At 39.5% G+C, this 20,312-nt stretch overlaps 1 protein-coding gene across 8 annotated transcripts in view; it reads right to left on the bottom strand.

Annotated features, from left to right (window-relative positions):
• Positions 1–20,312, bottom strand: part of celf5a (cugbp, Elav-like family member 5a) — a 700,629-nt gene that overhangs the window by 671,264 nt on the left and 9,053 nt on the right. For 6 of the 8 annotated variants that reach the window (XM_057840949.1, XM_057840951.1, XM_057840950.1 and 3 more), the window contains exons 1-2: positions 17,059–17,428; positions 1,391–1,794 (exon numbers count right to left, since the gene is read on the bottom strand). In XM_057840949.1, coding sequence (XP_057696932.1) covers positions 1,391–1,787 — 397 coding nt within the window. In that variant the 5' untranslated portion in view covers positions 1,788–1,794; positions 17,059–17,428. Of the gene's footprint in view, positions 1–1,390; positions 1,795–17,058; positions 17,429–20,312 lie in introns of those variants that run through there. The other 2 variants (XM_057840945.1, XM_057840946.1) reach the window with 2 other exon arrangements.

Consider the following 20,312-nt stretch of genomic DNA (forward strand, 5'->3'; position numbering starts at 1 on the left):
TTCTTGTTCGAAAACAAAGGTTTGAATTGAACGGTGTAGGCTGAACCAATCCACATAAAAGTCGGTATAATACAGATTTATTTTGCACTGATCATTATGAATGTCCTATCCCCAGCAAAAACTGTCCATGTCGTTTTTGCCATATCGTCCCTACCAAAGTTAAGACCAACCATATAAGCCCTTGCTTCAACAATGACTTTTGCCTTGACTCTGACATGGTGATTGTCACACGAAACAAAAGCCAATTAAGTGACCTGAATCAACAGAGGCAATGGAAACGATGGAAAGTTAGGCAATCACGTATCCGCACTGCCTCAAAAGTTACCATCTGGCTTCAACATCCTCTTAAAACGGGAATTGTAAGTCAACTTGTAAATGAACGTTTCTTCTGCCTGATTGGTTGTCGAATTACTTGATTGTACATCGTATTGTATACGAGGTAAACAGATTGTATATTCTTTCATCATTCTCAAGGTAGAGAGCGAAATTACAGCTGTTTAATTAATTGTCAACTATAACAGCTTAAATATTATTTTAAATAAAGACGTTTCACAGCTAACTGCTGATTAAAACTCTGTTGCTGACCAAAACAGCAGCATCCACCAAGGCAAATCCTTAAGCAATTTTCGCAAATATGAGTATCCTGACTGACTTTTTTTAAATATGCGCACCTCAAACCAAAAATGATGATAGCGGTTGTGATGGTGGTGAAGATGACATGCTGTGATGGACTGCAAAAAGGGCCTGAAGTCATTGCAAGAAATGTACCCCCCACCTACACTCAAAGCACCCCCTTTGGTGATTTACACGCAGCGCTCTACCCTTGGTAACCAACTTCATTACGGAAGGTGGAAGTTGTCAAGTGTGTACAGTGCAGAGCAGCGTGGATTTACACCCGTGCTGCCTCCCACTTCAGCATCAGCAGCATGGTGGGGGGGGGGTCCATTCTCCGTGGAGGCATCAGTCAAGTTGTCACACTTTAAGGGGTCGAGGCACCCATCTATATGCTGTATGCCTCTGAAGTGATTTTAGCACATATATGGCGAGCTTGATGATGTTAAAGAACGCAAATGAATAAATAAATGATGAAAAGATGGCACTGGCTCTTTAAAAATGTATCCTTTGCAAGCGCCTCTGCCCCACTTCAGAGCGTGTTCAAAGGGGGTTAAGGGGGCGGGGGACACATGCAATAAAATAACACCACTCATCGCCCTCGTAAGGATTCAATAGAGACAAAATCATCAGCAAACCGGGAGGAGCGTGCGCGTAAATTGCGCAAACGAAGTGCGTAACGCGCAGCGTCACGTGGAGGAACAAAAGTGACATGAATGTGGTTGTCAAAAGACAACTACTGAGCAAAACGTGCGTTAGAGCGACTCGCCCACTGTACCTTTGTGCATGCCGGTGTAGCGGTCCTTGAGAACTGTCAGTTCGTGGATCTTCCCAAACTGTTCAAAGAGAGGCTTCAGGTCCTTCTCCTCCAAGTTCCGCGGTATCTGCCCGATAAACAGCTTAATGGCATCCTGGTCCTTCATGGCGCCGCTCTCCGGATGAAGTGAAATGGGTTCCGAGCCGTTCATGGGTTTGGGCAGTGGGATCTGGGCGTACTGGTGCTGGTACTGGGGCTGGTGGTGCGGGATCAGGAGCAGTGGTGCCGGGCTCGGTCCGTTGAGGAGCAGGCTGGAGGAGTGTGGAGCGGGATGCTGCTGAGGAGGAGGAGGAAGAGGAGGAGGAGGATGCTGCTGCTGCTGCTGCCTTCTTGTTTCAGTCTGAGTGAATCTGGCCATTCTCGAGCTGGGAGCAGAATGGATAATAGTGACAACACACACACAAACGCACACGCGCGCACGTACTGTGAGAGAGCGCAAGCACTCAGCTGGAAACCAGGCTGACTTTCTATCTGACACACACACATACACACATGTACAGCAGAAGGCAACGAGGAGCGGAATCGTGGAAGAGATATTAGACGCGCTGGAGTGACACCCAGTGGCCAATGCTTGGAATACAGTCACAGACGTATAAAATCACTTAATTAAAAACACTTTTAAAAGCTTGACAGGCCATTGGATGGAAATTTACAAGGACACACTACTCGAATGAATCATAACTACTTGTATTATCTGAATTTTAGATGGCCTCAAGTGTGCATACAAGTATACTTGTGAAAGTCACATCAAGATTTGCCATCTGATGAACAGAAGCTGCTTTCACTCCCATAGTAAACAAAAAAACTGCTGCCTTGGGACCAAATGAACTCTTAGGTAACGTATTAAAACTGAATTTAACCCTTAACTCAGTCACTCCCAGCCATTTTCACCGGTGCAACCACCTTTGCTCCCGGCCGCTTTACTGGATTTTGACTGATTTTGCAAGGCCCACAGAAAATTCTGTTCTATTGCTATATAAACATGGAACCCACCAAAAGATTAGACTCTCTTCTTTCAGCAGGAAAATTTTTTAGTTCATATCTTTTTCCATTCTTTAGAAATCAGCATTAGAAAATACCTTGGTTTGAGCAATTTTCCAATTTCTGATGAAAAAACAGAGAAATAAAGCTTTTTGTGAAAGCATACATTTCAAACATAACTGACTTTAACACAGCTATTTTTTGCTTTAGTTACATCCCAAACATATGAATAATGTTTTCCTTTACAAAATAACAAACAACAAGACAAATAGAGCTTTTGATTGCAAGGTAACAATTCACTTACACATAACTAACAGAGATTTTGAGTCATTAAAAAAAGCAGCCTTACAAAGACCTGGCGTCCACCTACGTGGACATCACATGGACATTGGGTTGTGGATATACAGGTAGTCCCCGGGTAACGAAAGAGTTCCGTTCCTACACTAATTAACCTTTTAAAAATTCAAAATAACTGTTCAAAATAACAAAAGTATTGTATTTTGTTTAATGTTGGAGGATACACTGCCCTCTGGTGGCAGCAATAGATCGTTCAATAATTCTTCATATCAGGAGTACTCAGACGTTTCACATGGAGAAAATGTAGCTGCACTCTCGTTTGGCCCACATAAGGCGGTGCTTTAGCTAATATACTGTATGTTCATGTATGCATTTGTAATTAACTTTACAGCTAGTCTGTGGAGTTATGTGTGAGCTATTTTCTGTGATAATTGTAAATACGTTAGCATTTGTAGCATTTAAGTTACTGGACTTTTGTGATGCAAATTAGGCTAATTTAACTCATTCGCTCCCAGCTATTTTCACCGGAACAACCCCCTTCGCTCCCGGCCGTTTTACTGGATTTTGACTGATTTTGCAAGGCTCACAGAAAATTCTGTTTTATTGCTATATAAATATGGAACCCACCAAAAGAGACTAGACTCTCTTCTTTCAGCAGGGAAAAAAAGTTAATCTTTTTCCATTCTTTAGAAATCAACATTAGAAAATAGCTTAGTTTGAGCAATTTGCCAATTTCTGATGAAAAAAACTGAAAAATTGAGCTTTTTGTAAAAGCATACATTTCAAACATAATTGACTTTAACACAGCTATTTTTTGCTTTTGTGACATCCCAAACATCTGAATAATATTTTCGTTCTACAAAATAACATAAACAACAAGACAAATAGAGCTTTTGATTGCAAAATAACCATTTATTTGCACATAACTAAACTATTGAACTGAGAGATGACGCTGAGACTAGAGAGTCACAAAAGACACGGGCAGCTGAACACGGCAAAGCGAACTCTACTCAATGAGCAACACACACTCAACAACATTTGCTACACTGGTGATCCCGATCGTTCTGCTCGGTTGTCCAACGCCTGGCATTGCGGACGTCCTCCCGATTGTTTGCTCGGTCATCTGCCGCCTGGCGTTCTAGACGTCCTCCTGGTCGTCGCGCTTGGTAGTTCATCGCCTGGTGGCCCGGACGTCCTGCTCGGACTTCCCACACCTAGCGCCCTGGATGTCCTACTGTTAGTCTATCTGTCGTCTTCCACCAGCGCCCGGCCGTGCAGCCCGAACGTTTGCTCCGTTAAATTGGATTGCGCCTGGCGTCCTGTGTGAGTGGATTCTAGGGGGGACCTGTGTGGTGACCGCTGCCTCATGGCAGAGTTCACCTTGGGAGTTTGTGTGGGGCATGTTGTGTTCCTGGGGGCGAACTGGTTTGGCCGTGCGCGTTTCCGGCTGGGTCATTCTCCATTTCTCACGCTTCTTGCTTCTTCAGACTTCTGTTTTCTGACATATGACGAAATGCGCTACTGCCCTCCAGTGGCCAGTTTTATTGCTATAAAATGAATTTAGACCATTGTGCTTTGGAGCGAAGTTGCATCAGAACCTAGAGATGTCTCTTGTGAAAAAAAACGTAAAAGACGTATAAATACGTTTTTGGGACACTAAAACAATTATAAATAGAATGTATTTATACGTTTTTGGGAGCAAATGAGTTAATCCACTGAATTTACATATTGATCAGACTAGATGGACGTTTGAACACCAATCATTTTGTGTTGAGTGTTTTATTGTTAAGATGCGTGTCATTTTGAACAGACGTGTGTTACAGCTTTACAAATTTTAGAAAGCGAAGGAGGTAAACTTCAAAAAGCACAATTGCTTTGTTTGCTGGCTGTAAAGCTGAACAACTTCACGTTTAGTGATGAGGACTGAAGAAGTCATGTTATTAAAGTAAAATAGAAAATAAGAGGTACAATTAGGTACTGTTTGTTTGACTAAAAAGGACTCAAGTCAAAATGGCGGACGAGACTCCGGCGTAAAGTCGAAATTGTGTAAGTCGAGTACGTCGTAACCTGTGGACTACCTGTATACATACTGTATATCAGTGGCGCATGCTGGAATTTCAAGCAGGGGAAGCTCTTAGTGTGTCCATCTATGAGTGCTTTGTGACAGTGGAGGGACTCGGGAGGGAAAAGGAACTAGAGTGACAGATCAGTCTATAAACACAAGCAGCTACAAAAGAAAAAAAAAAAAAAAAACAGAAATAGAAGCTCAATTGTTTGCAAGTTGTTATTAACAAAGAAAGTGTCGCTAGGTTAATTAGGAAAGTCTCTGGTTCAACTCAGAACAATGGAAGAAAAATTGAACAATTCTTCCAAGAATTTAAAACAACAAGATCGCTGATTCACTCATTTCACTGTCAATCAAAAAGGGGCTGAGCCTCAGACAGAGCGTCTAATCATCATGCAGAGAAGCAGAGCACCCGGGCCAGCCAAGCCCCGCCCACTGCCCATAGACCATAGACCTCTAGAGACTCATAGCGTCCGATGTGCAAGACAAACCTAGCATTTAGCCAACGACTTGTCTTGTTTCGCAGTGCACTACACACAACAGTATGCATTTCATCACTTATTGACATTTTAGGGGAAGCTGAGCTTCCCTTGCAATCTTAGAGCAATCACCACTGATTATACACACACACACATATTATATATAGATATATATATATGGCGGAAAAGACAGACAAGACTGAAAAAGCAGTTTCTGCTTTTGCACTCTTTTTTAAAAGAAACTGCTGTATTTTAAGCCAAAACAACTGTTGTGTTTGATAGAACAATATGTCTATATGATGCCATAGCAGATTCATGGCGCATTAAGCCCTGACCTATTTTTAATTTGTCCGTTTTACCCTGAAAACCCTCGTTTACAGACGTCGCACAACCGCTTTTGTTTCAACCCAGCCATAAAACCAAGCATGTTTTTTTTCAAAATGTCGTTTTTAGCTTAGAATCATTAATGTCTCATATTTCGTCAAAAAAAAAAAAAAAAAAAAAAAAAAGACTAATTATTCACTCACATATTTTAAACTTTTAAACAAATTATGTCACAATGAAAAAAATGGCGTCTGTAAAAAAAGTCAGCTATCTACCTCATAACTATCGCGTAATTGTGTTTTTTTTTTTTTTTTTTTTTTGTAATTGTCGCATTTTCTCCGATACGGTAGATGATAAATAATTGGTCCAAAAAAAAAAAAAAAAAAAAAAAAAAAAAAAATAGAACAAAAAAAGTTTAAAAGGGTAAATACATGAAAAAGAAACTCCTTGATGTCTGCGATTTCTGCATCATGACCCTTGTTATATTATAGTGTTTCACCCATAAAATCCCCCAAAAATACAGCTGTGTCTTGACACTCAGTAATACATGCTACATGGAGTTTTGGGATCGAAACAAGGTAAGTACACGATAATATCTCCTTAAAGTCATGGCGTCTGTAATTCTGTTCTCGCGTGCTCTCACCTCCAGATAGGGTTTTGCTGTTTAAAAAACTTTTTAATTGCCCTCCTGTTCAAAAATTTTCTTCCCCCAGAAAATTGAGGTTTTAAGCTTTCCAATGATGTATCACACATGCTTATCAGACAATTTTGAAAGTTGGCTAAATTGGGGGTCTCAGAGAGGAACTTCAAGTCACCTGAGTGTTTTCCCCCATATGTATATACTGTACATCTACATGCTGTATCTATAGACTTTAGTATGGTTTTTTTTAGCCTTACCGTTTACAACTGGTCAGCTATTTTCTCACACAAATGTTCAGAAAGGGATTACGCTTGTCGCATTTTTGTTTGTGAATGACTGAGCAATTCAGGGAAGCTCCTATAATACCCAGTCATGACACCCACCTGTTTCCATTTAGCCTGTTTACCTGTGGGATATTCCAAACAGGTGTTTGATGAGCATTCCTTTGCCCATTACTTTGGCCTTGTTCATAATGACAGCCAGAATCTGATTTGTAGCCTATCCAGATTGAAACTGGATGGCTTTTTTGTAGTCTAACCAGGGACAAAGCACAGAAATCTATTTTTTGCTAGACGGATTCAAACTCCATACGAAAGGTAGTTTTATATTTAATATGGACAAGTTGCTTCTCTAAAGGCCGTTTACATGGTGATACTGCGACACCAAGACGCAATGATTGTGTTGTGGAATGGCCTCGTTTTTACACGGTGATGGCGAAAACGGAAGGCGAAGACGCAAACTTTTGATTCGGGCCTCCAAAACGGACCGATTCGATTGCGAGGATTACTCCACAACCACATGAATGGAACGCTCTTGCTCCGATGACACCAGCACTCGTACACGTAACTTTGGGTATGCACAGTTGCTGCTACTAAACATTCAAAGCAGCAAACCTGGTGAAACGTCAGCTTCAATTTACTGTTTTATAATATTTTTAATTTAAATCATATTTAATGTTCGCGTTTCTTGTGCCTTTTGAAGCAAAAGGAAAAAAAAAAAACGTGTTGACGCCATTGCTTCGAGTGGGTATGTTGTCTTCCGAGCTAGGGAGGTTGTTGTCAAGGAAGTGCATACCTGTCAACCCGAAGCCGTTGGCAATCTTACAAATAGTGACGAATGCCATTAGAAATTGGTGACAACGTCGTATATAGCGTGCAATATGAAACAAAAATAAAACTCAATTTTTAAAATAATATGAATTTATTGGTAATATTGTAACATATAACCTGGTGCAATCAAAGAACAATATCTTCAGCTACATCATGATTACTAAAATTTAACAGTGACTTTTGTTATAACTGTATGTAGCAATTTTGGCAATTTCTATCATGTCATTTGATGGCTGCACTTCATGGCACTTCGGCTCTCAATTCAGTTTGACTTGAAGGTAGTTCGTTAGTGTGTCCAATTGTAAATTAAAAAGGTCAATTGATAAAATGAACTTACCAATGCAATCTGAGAAGTGATCAGCAATAGTTGCGGGCAAATTGTATTCAGCAACAGATTGGCAGAATAAAATCTCCCGTTTCGTCACTTTTCATTCTGCTGACTTCATCTTTATGACCAGTGTTGTTAATCTTATTTTTAAAAAGTCATTAATTACAGTTACAAATTACTTCTCCAAAAAAGTTATTGAGTTAGTAACTCAGTTACCTGATTGTATGAGCAAAAAAACATAGTAAACGTTGCTATGTTTGGAAGTCATCTAATGTTGTGGATCAACCGTTGTTAGAAGTTGTTAAAATTGCTCCCGTTTTTGGATTACTTCCCTTCTGTCTACTTTCAACATGTGAAAATGTTTTAAAACTGTTTCATCATTTAAAGATTGATTCAAGTCAAGATTTTGCCGGTTTAGGAGTATTTTAGATAAAAAGTTACTTTGGTTAGCTAGGAAGGTTCACTACAACAGAGCCTTTCTGAGAAGTCTACTGCTTTAAGATGGCGGCTGTTTACTAACGCCGCTGAGTCTGTCATTTCCCATCTAGTTCTATATGCATGTGATATCTAGTTTGGCATCAAGTGGGCGTGGATTGTAGGCTGTCGGCTACAGTCAGGAAATATTGGAGCCACTTAGCCAAGCATCCCATTTGCAACAGCGTCACAACTCTTTCCTCCTTCCCACTCCCACTCTTCTCTCTCCATGTCTCTGACTTTTCTCGCGTCAGTCAACCAACGTAGTAACACATATTTACGCACATTGTCTCGTTGCCGAAACGGTAACAAAATCCGAACGGAGAAAAAAAAAAAAGACGTAATGCGCGAAAAACGTACAGATTTTGAACGTACGGCGTACACATTTAAAAAACAGTGCTCACTTGTACAAATTACACTGAAACCATACAACTTGACAGGTATGTAAAAGCAATTTATCGGTTACATTTAACCAATTTTCTCCCTTTGCTGCCTCAACATAGACAACAGAAAAATGTCATCACATGTAATTGACTTTCCGATAATTTAATTTAGAGGGGAAAATCTGAATTTTTATTGAAAGGCCTAAATATTCAAGTTAGCAGGTGTTTAATTATTTGATGGAGTTCATTTCAACATTCATTGACTTGCGCTAGCTTAGCCACTCCGGAGCCCTAAAACTAACAAATACCTGACAAACTGCATGGAATTTGTTGAAATCAAGTCCACAGACTTAAACAACTCAAAGATTACGCCTAATGCCAAAAATTCTGAACTTCCCCTTTAAAATAAAGTTCTAGCCGTTAAAATGTTGTTTATATAAGTTGTAAAGCAATAAAACAACAAAAATGAATGAAATGAACAAGAATCCTACAAAGTATTTCATAATGGGTCAAAATTATTTTCTGAACAGATCGTGTGACTAGCACCTTAAAGACGTTGGATACTTTGAAGAAAGTAGAATATATAACCTGTTTTCAGTTAATTCACTTTTTTGCCAAATACATAATTCCACATGTTCATTCATAGTTTTGATATATTCAGTGAAAATTTACTATTTAAATAGTAGTGAAAATATAGAAAACGCACAAATAATGATGAGGTGTTTCCACCAACATGTTGTGCTTCCCCTCCCACAAAAGTCCACCTCCACCACCTATGGTTACAAACTGTACCTATAAGATGTACGAAAAGGCTGGTTACAAACGGGAGAAGTGTAGCCATTTGTGGTATCTCTCCTGTCTCTTTCATTTTTCGAGTCCTGATGAGGTAGCTAGGCTACGTCGTTTTGACCGCAGACTCTCAGTGCTCGCACAGCATAGTAATACACGTGACCTGATTTTTTTTGTCCTCCGATGAGAAAACGTGACACGTGATGTCACTCCCGAACTCAAGAGCAACATTTCTACTGGAAATGCTCTTCGTACATGACAGCAATGTTCTTCATTCTACATACATTATGAGGCAAAAACAAAATAGTAACGCACAGACACTAAGGAAACTAACTTTAATCAGATTACTGGGTTGGAAAAATGAACGCGTTAGTTACTGAAAGAAACTTAACTTGCATGACGCACACACGTAAGGCGTACGTGTGTGCGTCAGTTTGCCCAGACTCGGCCATATAAGCAATACTAAAATGTTGCCCATCTGGCGCACAGTAAGAAACCGAGCATTATCAGGTGATCCTTTTCTTCATTGTATTTTTTTATGACTGTGGTCAAGCCCGCCTCCTGCCTAGTCAAAGCCGAGTTCAAACTAAGCGCTATCGCTAATGAACAGCTACATCGCTGCTGTCTTGCCTGTAAGGTGCCAAAAAATCGATTATTAGATACATACATTCAACACATGACGATTTGATTAAGATTATAAATAATTATAAAAAATTACGATAAATGTTCAAAAATTATTATTTTCCTTAATTTTATGACAGCCGCTAGTAGCGGAACGAAATTCACGACACGCCTGCCACCCGGACACCTATAGCAGACCTATGCACAACGTTATCAAAGATGCAGCTGGTTATTGAGTGAGAGATTTACTCCTTTTCAAAAGACTCGAAAATAAAATTTGTGTATGAGACAGGCAGGGACCCAGCGGCTGCGCTTCTGTGCACATTTTTTGGAGTGAGAGGGGTAGAGAGAGAGAGTTTGTTGCTCCTGGTCTTTCAGTTGTCCAACAGTAGATTTAAGTCGTGTTAATTGGAAGAAGTCCCGAGTGTTTTGCTAAGTCCTGTGTCCATCTATCAGAGGTGAGTACACAAACTCTCTTGTACTGTTTAGCTTTTATTGTTGTTGTTTTTGAGATGTTACTAGTTAGCGCCAAGCGCTATGCTAATTAGCGACTTCGCTAACATGTATTTCCATGTCAAATTGTTGTTTGGTGGTGTACAAAGTTATTCCAGATGCAGAATGTTTAAAACTAGGATTAAGTACAGCGGTAATCTCTGTGAAAACAAAGTATATTGGTAAAAAGAAGTCTTATTTCTAAAGGCACTTTGTTTCCAGAAAAAGTGGAATTCATTCCAGTAGTATAAATATTATTGTCTTGTTGAAAGAAATAAGTACTGCCTTTGAAACAGCTAATGTTTTTGCACCTTGTGAAAAAGAGCATCTCAAGGTCAGCTGTGTGTTGTGTCGGCATGTTGAGAAATAAGTACTGCCTTTAACTCATTTGCTCCCAAAAACGTATAAACATGTTCTATTTATAATTGTTTCAGTGTCACAAAGACGTTGGACGACCGAGCAGAACGACCTGGACCACCAGTGCAGCAGATGATGCCGTTGAGTCTGTGCTGCTCGCCGAGCGACCCCGCAGAGACTAAAAAAAATCCATCTTTATTAGACAGGCGACGATGAGGAAGAATTTTACCCGGCTGTCACAGCCACAACAGCGTCATCTCTCAGTTATGTGTCAATAAATTGTTACTTTGCTATCAAAAGCTCCATTTGTCTTTTTGTTTATGTTATTTTGTAAAAGGAAAACATTATTCAGATGTTTGCCATGTAACTAAAGCAAAAAAATAGCTGTGTTAAAGTCAAAGTTATGTTTGAAATATATGCGTTGACAAAAAGCTCAATCTCTCTGTTTTTCATCAGAAATTGGAAAATTGCTCAAACTAAGCTATTTTTCTAGTACTGATTTCTAAAGCATGGAAAAAGATGTAAACTTACTTTTTTTTCCTGCTGAAAGAAGAGTAATCTTTCTTTTGGTGGGTTACATGTTTATATAGCAATAGAACAGAATTTTCTGTGGGCCTTGCAAAGTCAGTCAAAATCCAGTAAAACGGCCGGGAGCGAAAGGGGGTAGCACCGGTGAAAATGGCTGGGAGTGAATGAGTTAAAATGGTTAATGTTTTTGAACTTTCTTGTAACAAAAAAAAAAAAAAAAACAGTTTAAGGGCAGCTTTTTGTGTTTTGTATGATGATATTTGAAATAACGGACATAAATTTGTTTGGCTACTTTATTAATGAGTAATGTATGATGCGTGATCATCGTCAATATGGTGATCAGCGTTCAATAATCGAATCGTAGCACTCTGAATCGTAATCAATCGAATAGTGGGGTGCCTAAGATGGCCCACACACACCTGATGCTCTCGCTCTTTGCTGACTTAATTGTTGCATGAATTCCGATTTGGGAGATTGACAGTTCAGGCTGCCACAACATTCTGGAAAAATGTGGCCCAGATCGGATTTAAACCACATACAAAAGTGGCCCAGAACGGAATTGAAATGGTCCACTTCTATGCGACTTGTCTCGTTCAGACCGTCAAGTTAATGCCTCACTCGAGTCGGAAAAACACGAAATAATTGGAATTGTGCGTTAAGACCATCAGTCTGAACCTAGCCATAGTAACACGTTAGTGACAGCACTGTACATAGACTAGTAGACTAGTACATAGATCTAAAAGTTAACAAATTCATGTCTATATTCTTTGTCCTACAAATGCTTTGGAGTTTGAACACAAAATCTCAGTAAGATTGAAGAAAGTAATCTGTTTTTCTGCTCCATCAAGTGGACAGAATAACTGTAGAAAGACGTCAGCAGGCGGGCATTGACAGTACAGTCGATACACCAGTGGTGGTTTTGGTCGGCTATGTGGGAGGAGGGGTGCTTTAATTGTAAATGTCTTCTCTTTAAATAGGAATTCCTTTAAGCAGCACATTCCCAGAGAGCAACACGGCGGACGCAGAGGCCGAACGATTTGCCGGCTTTATTTGGCGCCGGCTTTGCTATGTTCTGAATGTATTGATTAAAGGAGACAGGGTACTCGCTTGGATATGTCAGACCCTTTTCTGAATAGGAGCTGGCTGGGTCGGGTTGAAAGTGAAATGCGCTAAAGCGGACGGCTCAGCATGTTGGTCCGCTCACATGTGTCGAGAGCAAACCCAATGTCTCCACTTGAGTGAGAGCCCAGAGCTGTCACAGCCGTTCCGCTCTCTCTCCGTGTTCGACTATTTTTAGGGAGGTGGTCGGGGACGCAGGCGGTAAGAGAACTTCCACTTCATGGTTTTTATTGACCAATGTCATTAGTGCTTCGCTGGGCCCAAGGCGGAGACACAAAATCAATAAAGGTCACACTATTAAAGCCGGCCAACTAAAAAAGTTACATACAATTTCAGCAGCTGCCGCTTTATTCTGCTTGCTTGTTAACCAGCCTGGACGGGAAGTAGAAGCAAGACGGGGTCGATCTCTTATAAGCCCAGGAAGTCTTTGAGATCCTGAGGGGGGAGTCAAAGGCTGCTCTGGTGGGAGTGGGGTCCTTTTGCATTTTCTATATGTGTGTATGTGTATGCACTTGTTGATATGCACACACTGAAACGAGCTGCCTCATTTGTAAAATCATTCTATCCAACAATCAATAACAGCAACTCCCTTCATAGATATTTGTAAATGTCATAACAATAGATGTCAGAGGAAACAGATTATACAGTGGGGCAAATAAGTATTTGGTCAACCACCAATTGTGCAAGTTCTCCTACTTGAAAAGATTAGAGAGGCCTGTAATTGTCAACCTGGGTAAACCTCAACCATGAGAGACAGAATGTGGGAAAAAAAACAGAAAATCACATTGTTTGATTTTTAAAGAATTTATTTCCAAATTAGAGTGGAAAATAATCATTTGGTCACCTACAAACAAGCAAGATTTCTGGCTGTCAAAGAGGTCTAACTTCTTCTAACGAGGTCTAACTAGGCTCCACTCGTTACCTGTATTAATGGCACCTGTTTCAAATAATTATCGGTATAAAAGACACCTGTCCACAAGCTCAGTCAGTCACACTCCAAACTCCACTATGGCCAAGACCAAAGAGCTGTCGAAGGACACCAGAGACAAAATTGTAGACCTGCACCAGGCTGGGAAGACAGTCTGCAATAGGTAAAACGCTTGGTGTAAAGAAATCAACTGTGGGAGCAATTATTAGAAAATGGAAGACATACAAGACCACTGATAATCTTCCTCGATCTGGGGCTCCATGCAAGATCTCACCCCGTGGCGTCAAAATGACATAAAGAACGGTGAGCAAAAATCCCAGAACCACACGGGGGGACCTAGTGAATGACCTACAGAGAGCTGGGACCACAGTAACAAAGGCTACTATCAGTAACACAATGCGCCGCCAGGGACTCAAATCCTGCACTGTCAGACGTGTCCCCCTGCTGAAGAAAGTACACGTCCAGGCCCGTCTGCGGTTCGCTAGAGAGCGTTTGGATGATCCAGAAGAGGACTTGGAGAATCTGTTATGGTCAGATGAAACCAAAATAAAACTTTTTGGTAGAAACACAGGTTCTCGTGTTTGGAGGAGAAAGAATACTGAATTGCAACCGAAGAACACCATACCCACTGTGAAGCATTGGGGTGGAAACATCATGCAAAGGGACCAGGAAGACTGATCTGTGTAAAGGAAAGAATGAATAGAGCCATGTATAGAGAGATTTTGAGTGAAAATCTCCTTCCATCAGCAAGGGCATTGAAGATGAGACGTGGCTGGGTCTTTCAGCATGACAATGATCCCGAACACACAGCCAGGGCAACGAAGGAGTGGCTTCGTAAGAATCATTTCAAGGTCCTGGAGTGGCCTAGCCAGTCTCCAGATCTCAGCCCCATAGAAAATCTGTGGAGGGAGTTTAAAGTCTGTGTTGCCCAACGACAGCCCCAAAACATCACTGCTCTAGAGGAGATCTGCATGGAGGAATGGGCCAAAATACCAGCGACAGTGTGTGAAAAGCTACAGAAAACATTTGACCTCTGTTATTGCCAACAAAGGGTACATAACAAAGTATTGAGATGAACTTTTGGTATTGACCAAATACAAATTTTCCACCATGATTTGCAAATAAATTCTTTAAAAATCAAACTGATTTTCTGTTGGTTTTTTTCCACATTCTGTCTCCCATGGTTGAGGTTTACCCATGTTGACAATTACAGGCCTCTCTAATATTTTCAAGTGGGAGAACTTGCACGATTAGTGGTTGACTAAATACTTATTTGCCCCACTGTATGTGGAAATAGAAGTGCAACATGACAACTATTTACCATAAACTGAGCGTATTACAGCTGACTCTGGGTGATTGGTGGTCCAATAGAGACAAATAACCACTCACGGTAACATACAAACATACCTACGTTGCTGAAATAGTTCACTTTTAAACTTCAAGTACATTAAGGTGATATATTAGCCGGTTTCTTATTGACTAAACGCCAACCGACTCCCCAATCGTCCACATCGCTTATCTTCACGAGGGTCGCAGGGGTGCTGGAGCCTATCCCAGCAAGTGTTGTTAATAATGGCGTTAGAGTATAACGGCCAGTGTTGTTAATCTTACTTTAAAAAATTAATTACACTTACAAATTACTTCTCCCAAAAAGTAGTTTAGTCAGAAACTCAGTTACCTACATGTAAGAGTAATTAGTTACTTGGCAAAGTAACTGGTGTTACTTTTTTGTTATATTTTTTTCTTTTCATTCTAAAAAAATAATAAACAAAAAACATAGGTCACACTATGTGAAGTTCAAAGGGTTTTTGAGACAATTGACCCTAGCCCAATTTTTTACTCTAAACTTAACAAGACACAGGGGTATTGCGGATATTAGTAACCTTTGCTATAGACCCTACCCACCGACGTCACAAAATCACGTGATCGCTGTATTGTTCCGCCCCCTTGTCCGTCATTTTGTGTCTGTATTATCAATGGTCTCAATTGATCGAGCAATTTATAATGCATTTCATGGAAGACCCGGTGCTTTCGGATGCCGTAAACTCACTGGATGCGTTGCATAAAAGGCGTTATGTGGAAAAGCTTCAGTTTATCTATTCGCCAGATCCATATTTGATGCCTAAATCGATGTTTTTCGACCCGCTGTCTTCGACGTATTTGCCTGACATCTGCTAGCTACCCTGATATTTAAAACTATCTTGTCCACACAAAATCAGCCTATTCTCACGAAAGTTTGAAAAACTTTAAGAGCTTGGAGGCTTATAAATACTTTGTTGCTGGTTGGGTGAAACAGGTCCTCCTCCACGAAAATTCGGCAGGAATCTATCTTGTGCTTGGAAAGGTGAGTTACAAAATTTTCAATTCGAAATGTTTTGTTCTTGCTAACATCCACTGTCAAGTCCAATGTATTTCATGTCATTTGTCAATGGAGCTAGGGCTTTTAATGTTTATATGGTTTAGCGATAGCACTCTCACTACACACATACGTGTATGTTGTCGGCGATTAGCCTAGCAATGATCTTAATTTGTGATTGTCAGCCCCAAACCCTCTAAATATATATTAAATGCATCTTACCAGATATAAAATGACTACTACATAATCTGTGGTAATCGTTTGGAGCCCAGTTTTCTCGTCGAACTGCAGCAGCCCATCTCGCTCTCTCCTCTCCGGGTCTCTCGGAATCCGGTAGAACTTCAAGTCTCTCCGTCTATCTTCTCTGTTATTGCAACCAACCGCCACACACGCCTTCACCATTTTGATTATTAATGTTAACGAGCAGAAAAACACGCCGTAAATAGGAGGAATGTACGTAGCCGTAACAGGTAAACACGATGTGTTGACGGACAATTGGGCGGCACCAGTCAGGAGGGCGGAGTTGTGACGTCACGTGGGTAGGGTCGGAAGTCATTTAATGTTGTGAATCAACCGTTAAAAGTTGTTAAAAATGCTCCCGTTATTGCATTAGTTCCCTTCTGTCTACTTTCAGCATGTGAAAGTTTTAAAACTGTTTCATGATTTATGAAGTTTCATGAAGATAGAGTCAAGTCAGTATTTTGGATAAAAAGTTACTTAGGTTCGGTAGGAAGGTTCTCTACGACAGAGTCTTCCCGAGAGGTCTACTGCTTTAAGATGGCGGCTGTTTACTATGGCGGGCGAGTCTATCATTTCACATCTAGTTCTATATACATTTGATATCTACCATAGCATCATGTGGGTGGGCGTAGTTTGTAGGCTATCGGCTACAGTCAAGTATTATTGCAGCCACCTAGCATCACGTTTGCAACGGCGTCACAACTCCCTTACCTCCTCGCCACTCCTGCTCTGATCCGTAAGTGAGTCCGTGTCTCTCAGACTTTTCTCACGTCATTCAACCAACGTAGTAACGCACGCCTTTACATCCTCAGTAATGGTAATGGGGTTGCAAAGATGAGAAAATTATTTAATTAGATTCATCACCATGTTTGAGTGTGCATTATCATGAAGAAGTTGGCGTTTTCCTTGTATATGCTTTAATATTTATTTATTTTTCTATTACCAAAAATATCACTTGCCCTAAACTTTTCTTGAATTACATATCTTTGAACCTTGTGTGATATTTTTAATAAAATTTAAAAAAACTAGTGCAAAGAAAGGAGAGGCAGGAGATTCAGCTTCACCTCACCTGCATATTGAAAAATATCCCTATTATTGTGTGAGTGTCCAATTACTCACATAGAGGGCAGAGCGGGGCTCTGTCAGACGCGCTGCATCCACGAAGACTCGCTTGAGGCTGGGACTGTTATCCGATGGCGTTCATTTGTCTATTGTCTTTATGCGATCGCATGTATCATAAACTTTGATCACATGACTATTGCCGTCTACTTTTGTCACTTTCCCATCCGCTCGAGCTTAACTGGTGACATGCGTTTGTCTACTATATATATCGCAAAAGTGAGCACCGTGATTGCGTAGATCTTAAAGTGAACCAAAAAATAAACAAGTCACATATGAGCGTACCGGTAGCCAATCTAATTCGATTGGATAGAATACTAGTAGATGAAATGCTGGCGGTCAACAGAAAATTGGCACCCTGCCTCCTCTCTTCCTGCCTCAATCAAACCTTCCCAGGTAGTCACAGGTGTCATTAATCAGGTGACAGAGTCACAGTGACACACCCACTCCTCACACACACACCCATTAACCCTTTGCACACCAAAACTCGTGCTCAAATTCCTGCCTCTAGCACCTATAAATATTACATATACATATATACAGTATATCTTCCAGTATATATGCCTACACTATGCCTGCTACCTGGTTATGTCGTTCCATGTATGCCTTGCCTGCGAGCATCTTACACCCTGCTGTGATGTGCTGGACTGTCTCAGGGGCCTCTTTGCATAGCCTGCACCTGGGGCATATATATATACATATATATATATATATATATATATATATATATACGTATATATATATATATATATACATATATATATATATACATATATACAGTGGGGAGAACAAGTATTTGATACACTGCCAATGGGTTTTCCCATTGACTTTGTATCAAATACTTTTTCTCCCCACTGTATGTATATATATACATATACATATACATATATATATATATATATATTATACATGTACATATATACACACACATTTATATATATATATATATATATATATATATATATATATATATATATATATATATATATATATATATATATATATATATATATACACACACATATACATATATTAGGGGTGTCAAACGATTACAATTTTTAATCGGGTTAATTACAGCTTAAAAATTAATTAATCGTAATTGATCGCAATTAATCGCAATTCAAACCATTTATAAAATATGACATTTTTCTTTAAATTATTGTTGGAATGGAAAGATAAGACACAAGATGGATATATACATGCAACATACGGTACATAAGTACTGTATTTCTTTATTATAACAATAAATCAACAAGATGGCATTACCATTATTAACATTCTGTTAAAGCGATCCATGGATAGAAAGACTTGTAGTTATTAAAGGATAAATATTAGTACAAGTTATAGAGATTTTGTATTAAAACCCCTCTTCATGTTTTCGTGTTAATAAAATTTGTAAAATTTTCTATCAAAAAATAAACTAGTAGCCCGCCATTGTTGATGTCAATAATTACTTACACAATGCTCATGGGTGCTGAAGCCTATAAAATCAGTCGTACCCAAGCGCCAGCAGAGGGCGGCAAAACTTCGAAAAACACAACAAGTACACCTTCACTGTGTTGTCATTTTAATCTGTTTGAGCGAGGCATTTGTGCGTTAATTGCGTCAAATATTTTAACGGGATTAATTTGAAAAAATTAATTACCGCTCGTTAACGCGATAATTTTGACAGCCCTAATATATATATATATGTATATACATTCAACATACTGTACATAAGTACTGTATTTGTTTATTATAAGAATAAATCCACAAGATGGCATTAACATTATTAACATTTTTTCTGTTAAAGGGATCCATGCTCCACGGATAGAAAGACTTGTAGCTCCTAAAAGATAAATGTCAGTACAAGTTATAAGTTATAATAAGGGATTTTGTTCCACTAAAATACTCTTAACTTGCAGAATTCTTGATGGATTTACAAACAAACCCTTTCATGTGGCTATAATTCAGGCTCGATTTTGAGAAAATGTTATCAGTATTCAAAATCGTGGCTCAACCACTGGGCTAGGGTTTAACCCTTGAGAGTCGAAGGACGCGCCGGCGCGTCCTCAGCGCACGTCGTCTTTGAAGCGCCCTCACGTTTTAATTACGTCACCCACATGCCGTTGGTTGGTCTCGTTTTAAAGTGCGGAAGTTGCGGTTTACTCTCATTATTATTTGAAGTCAGTCAACCAACTAGAACGTGAGATATTATCATTTAAGTTTTATAGTTTTATTGTCCTCTCAAAAAAACATTAAAACGCTGCATGGATCATTTGTTTATGTCTATATTTCCATCATTTCTTGTCCTTTTTCAAAACGGAAGCTCCATGAAAAAAAACACAAATCAAACGAACCCTTTCGAAGTCACAGTGGAAGCACAAAATGAGTTTTTTTTTTTTATAACTATAACTGCCGTGCGAGGTTCTACCGAACGAGAGGGAGGAGTGTTCTGAAGCAGCGAGGTGGCGAGCGACGGCCGTTTGGATCGAGCAGCGACTTTGTGTGATTTTGAGAATGAACGGAAAACTAAATTTAGTGCAAGCAATTGTGCTTTTTGATCAACTTGAGGAAGAGGATGGTCCAAATTCGTCATCATCGTCTTCTTCGGAAGAGTCCTCGAGTGAAGATAGTGACGGATTTGAACACGTGGGTGACGCAATCGACGAGCAGAGGTAAGCCAACTCACTCTTTTTTTTTTATGCTGAAAAAGTTTCTTTTGAAAGTTTCTTTTGATATTGCAAGACAAAGTTAATTTTGATGCAATATAAGTGTGTGTTTGTGTATATAATAATAACATGTGCATATCAGATCAAAGTCGTACTTGCACTGTGGGCACCCCAGGCAGGAATTTATAATTTGTGGTGCTCTTCTTTCTATATGAAGATTAGGGATGTAGCACATATTCAGCTATGGTATTCTTTCTATTGTCATACATATAGATTTCCATTATTATTTATTGCTGTATATATTTTTATTTTATACTTTATTATTTTCATAAATACTGACTTTTTTTTTCATGTACATTTATAGTGACAATGAAAGTAAATTGAAATGAAAATGGAAGGGTGGAAAGAGGACCGACACCCCATGGAAGTGTGAGCTGTGTGATGTAGCCCTGTGTCTAATTCCAGGACGAAACTGCTTTTCGGAGTGGCATGCCTGAAAAAATTTTTACTTGTTTATTGTAAATATTTTTGAAAATACTTTTTTTCCCCAATGTTATATATATATATTTTTTTTTTCCCACAATCAGTCTTCTCAATTTGTGT

This window comes from Corythoichthys intestinalis, chromosome 7, assembly GCF_030265065.1.
Source record: "Corythoichthys intestinalis isolate RoL2023-P3 chromosome 7, ASM3026506v1, whole genome shotgun sequence".
Taxonomy (NCBI): Eukaryota; Metazoa; Chordata; class Actinopteri; order Syngnathiformes; family Syngnathidae; genus Corythoichthys; species Corythoichthys intestinalis.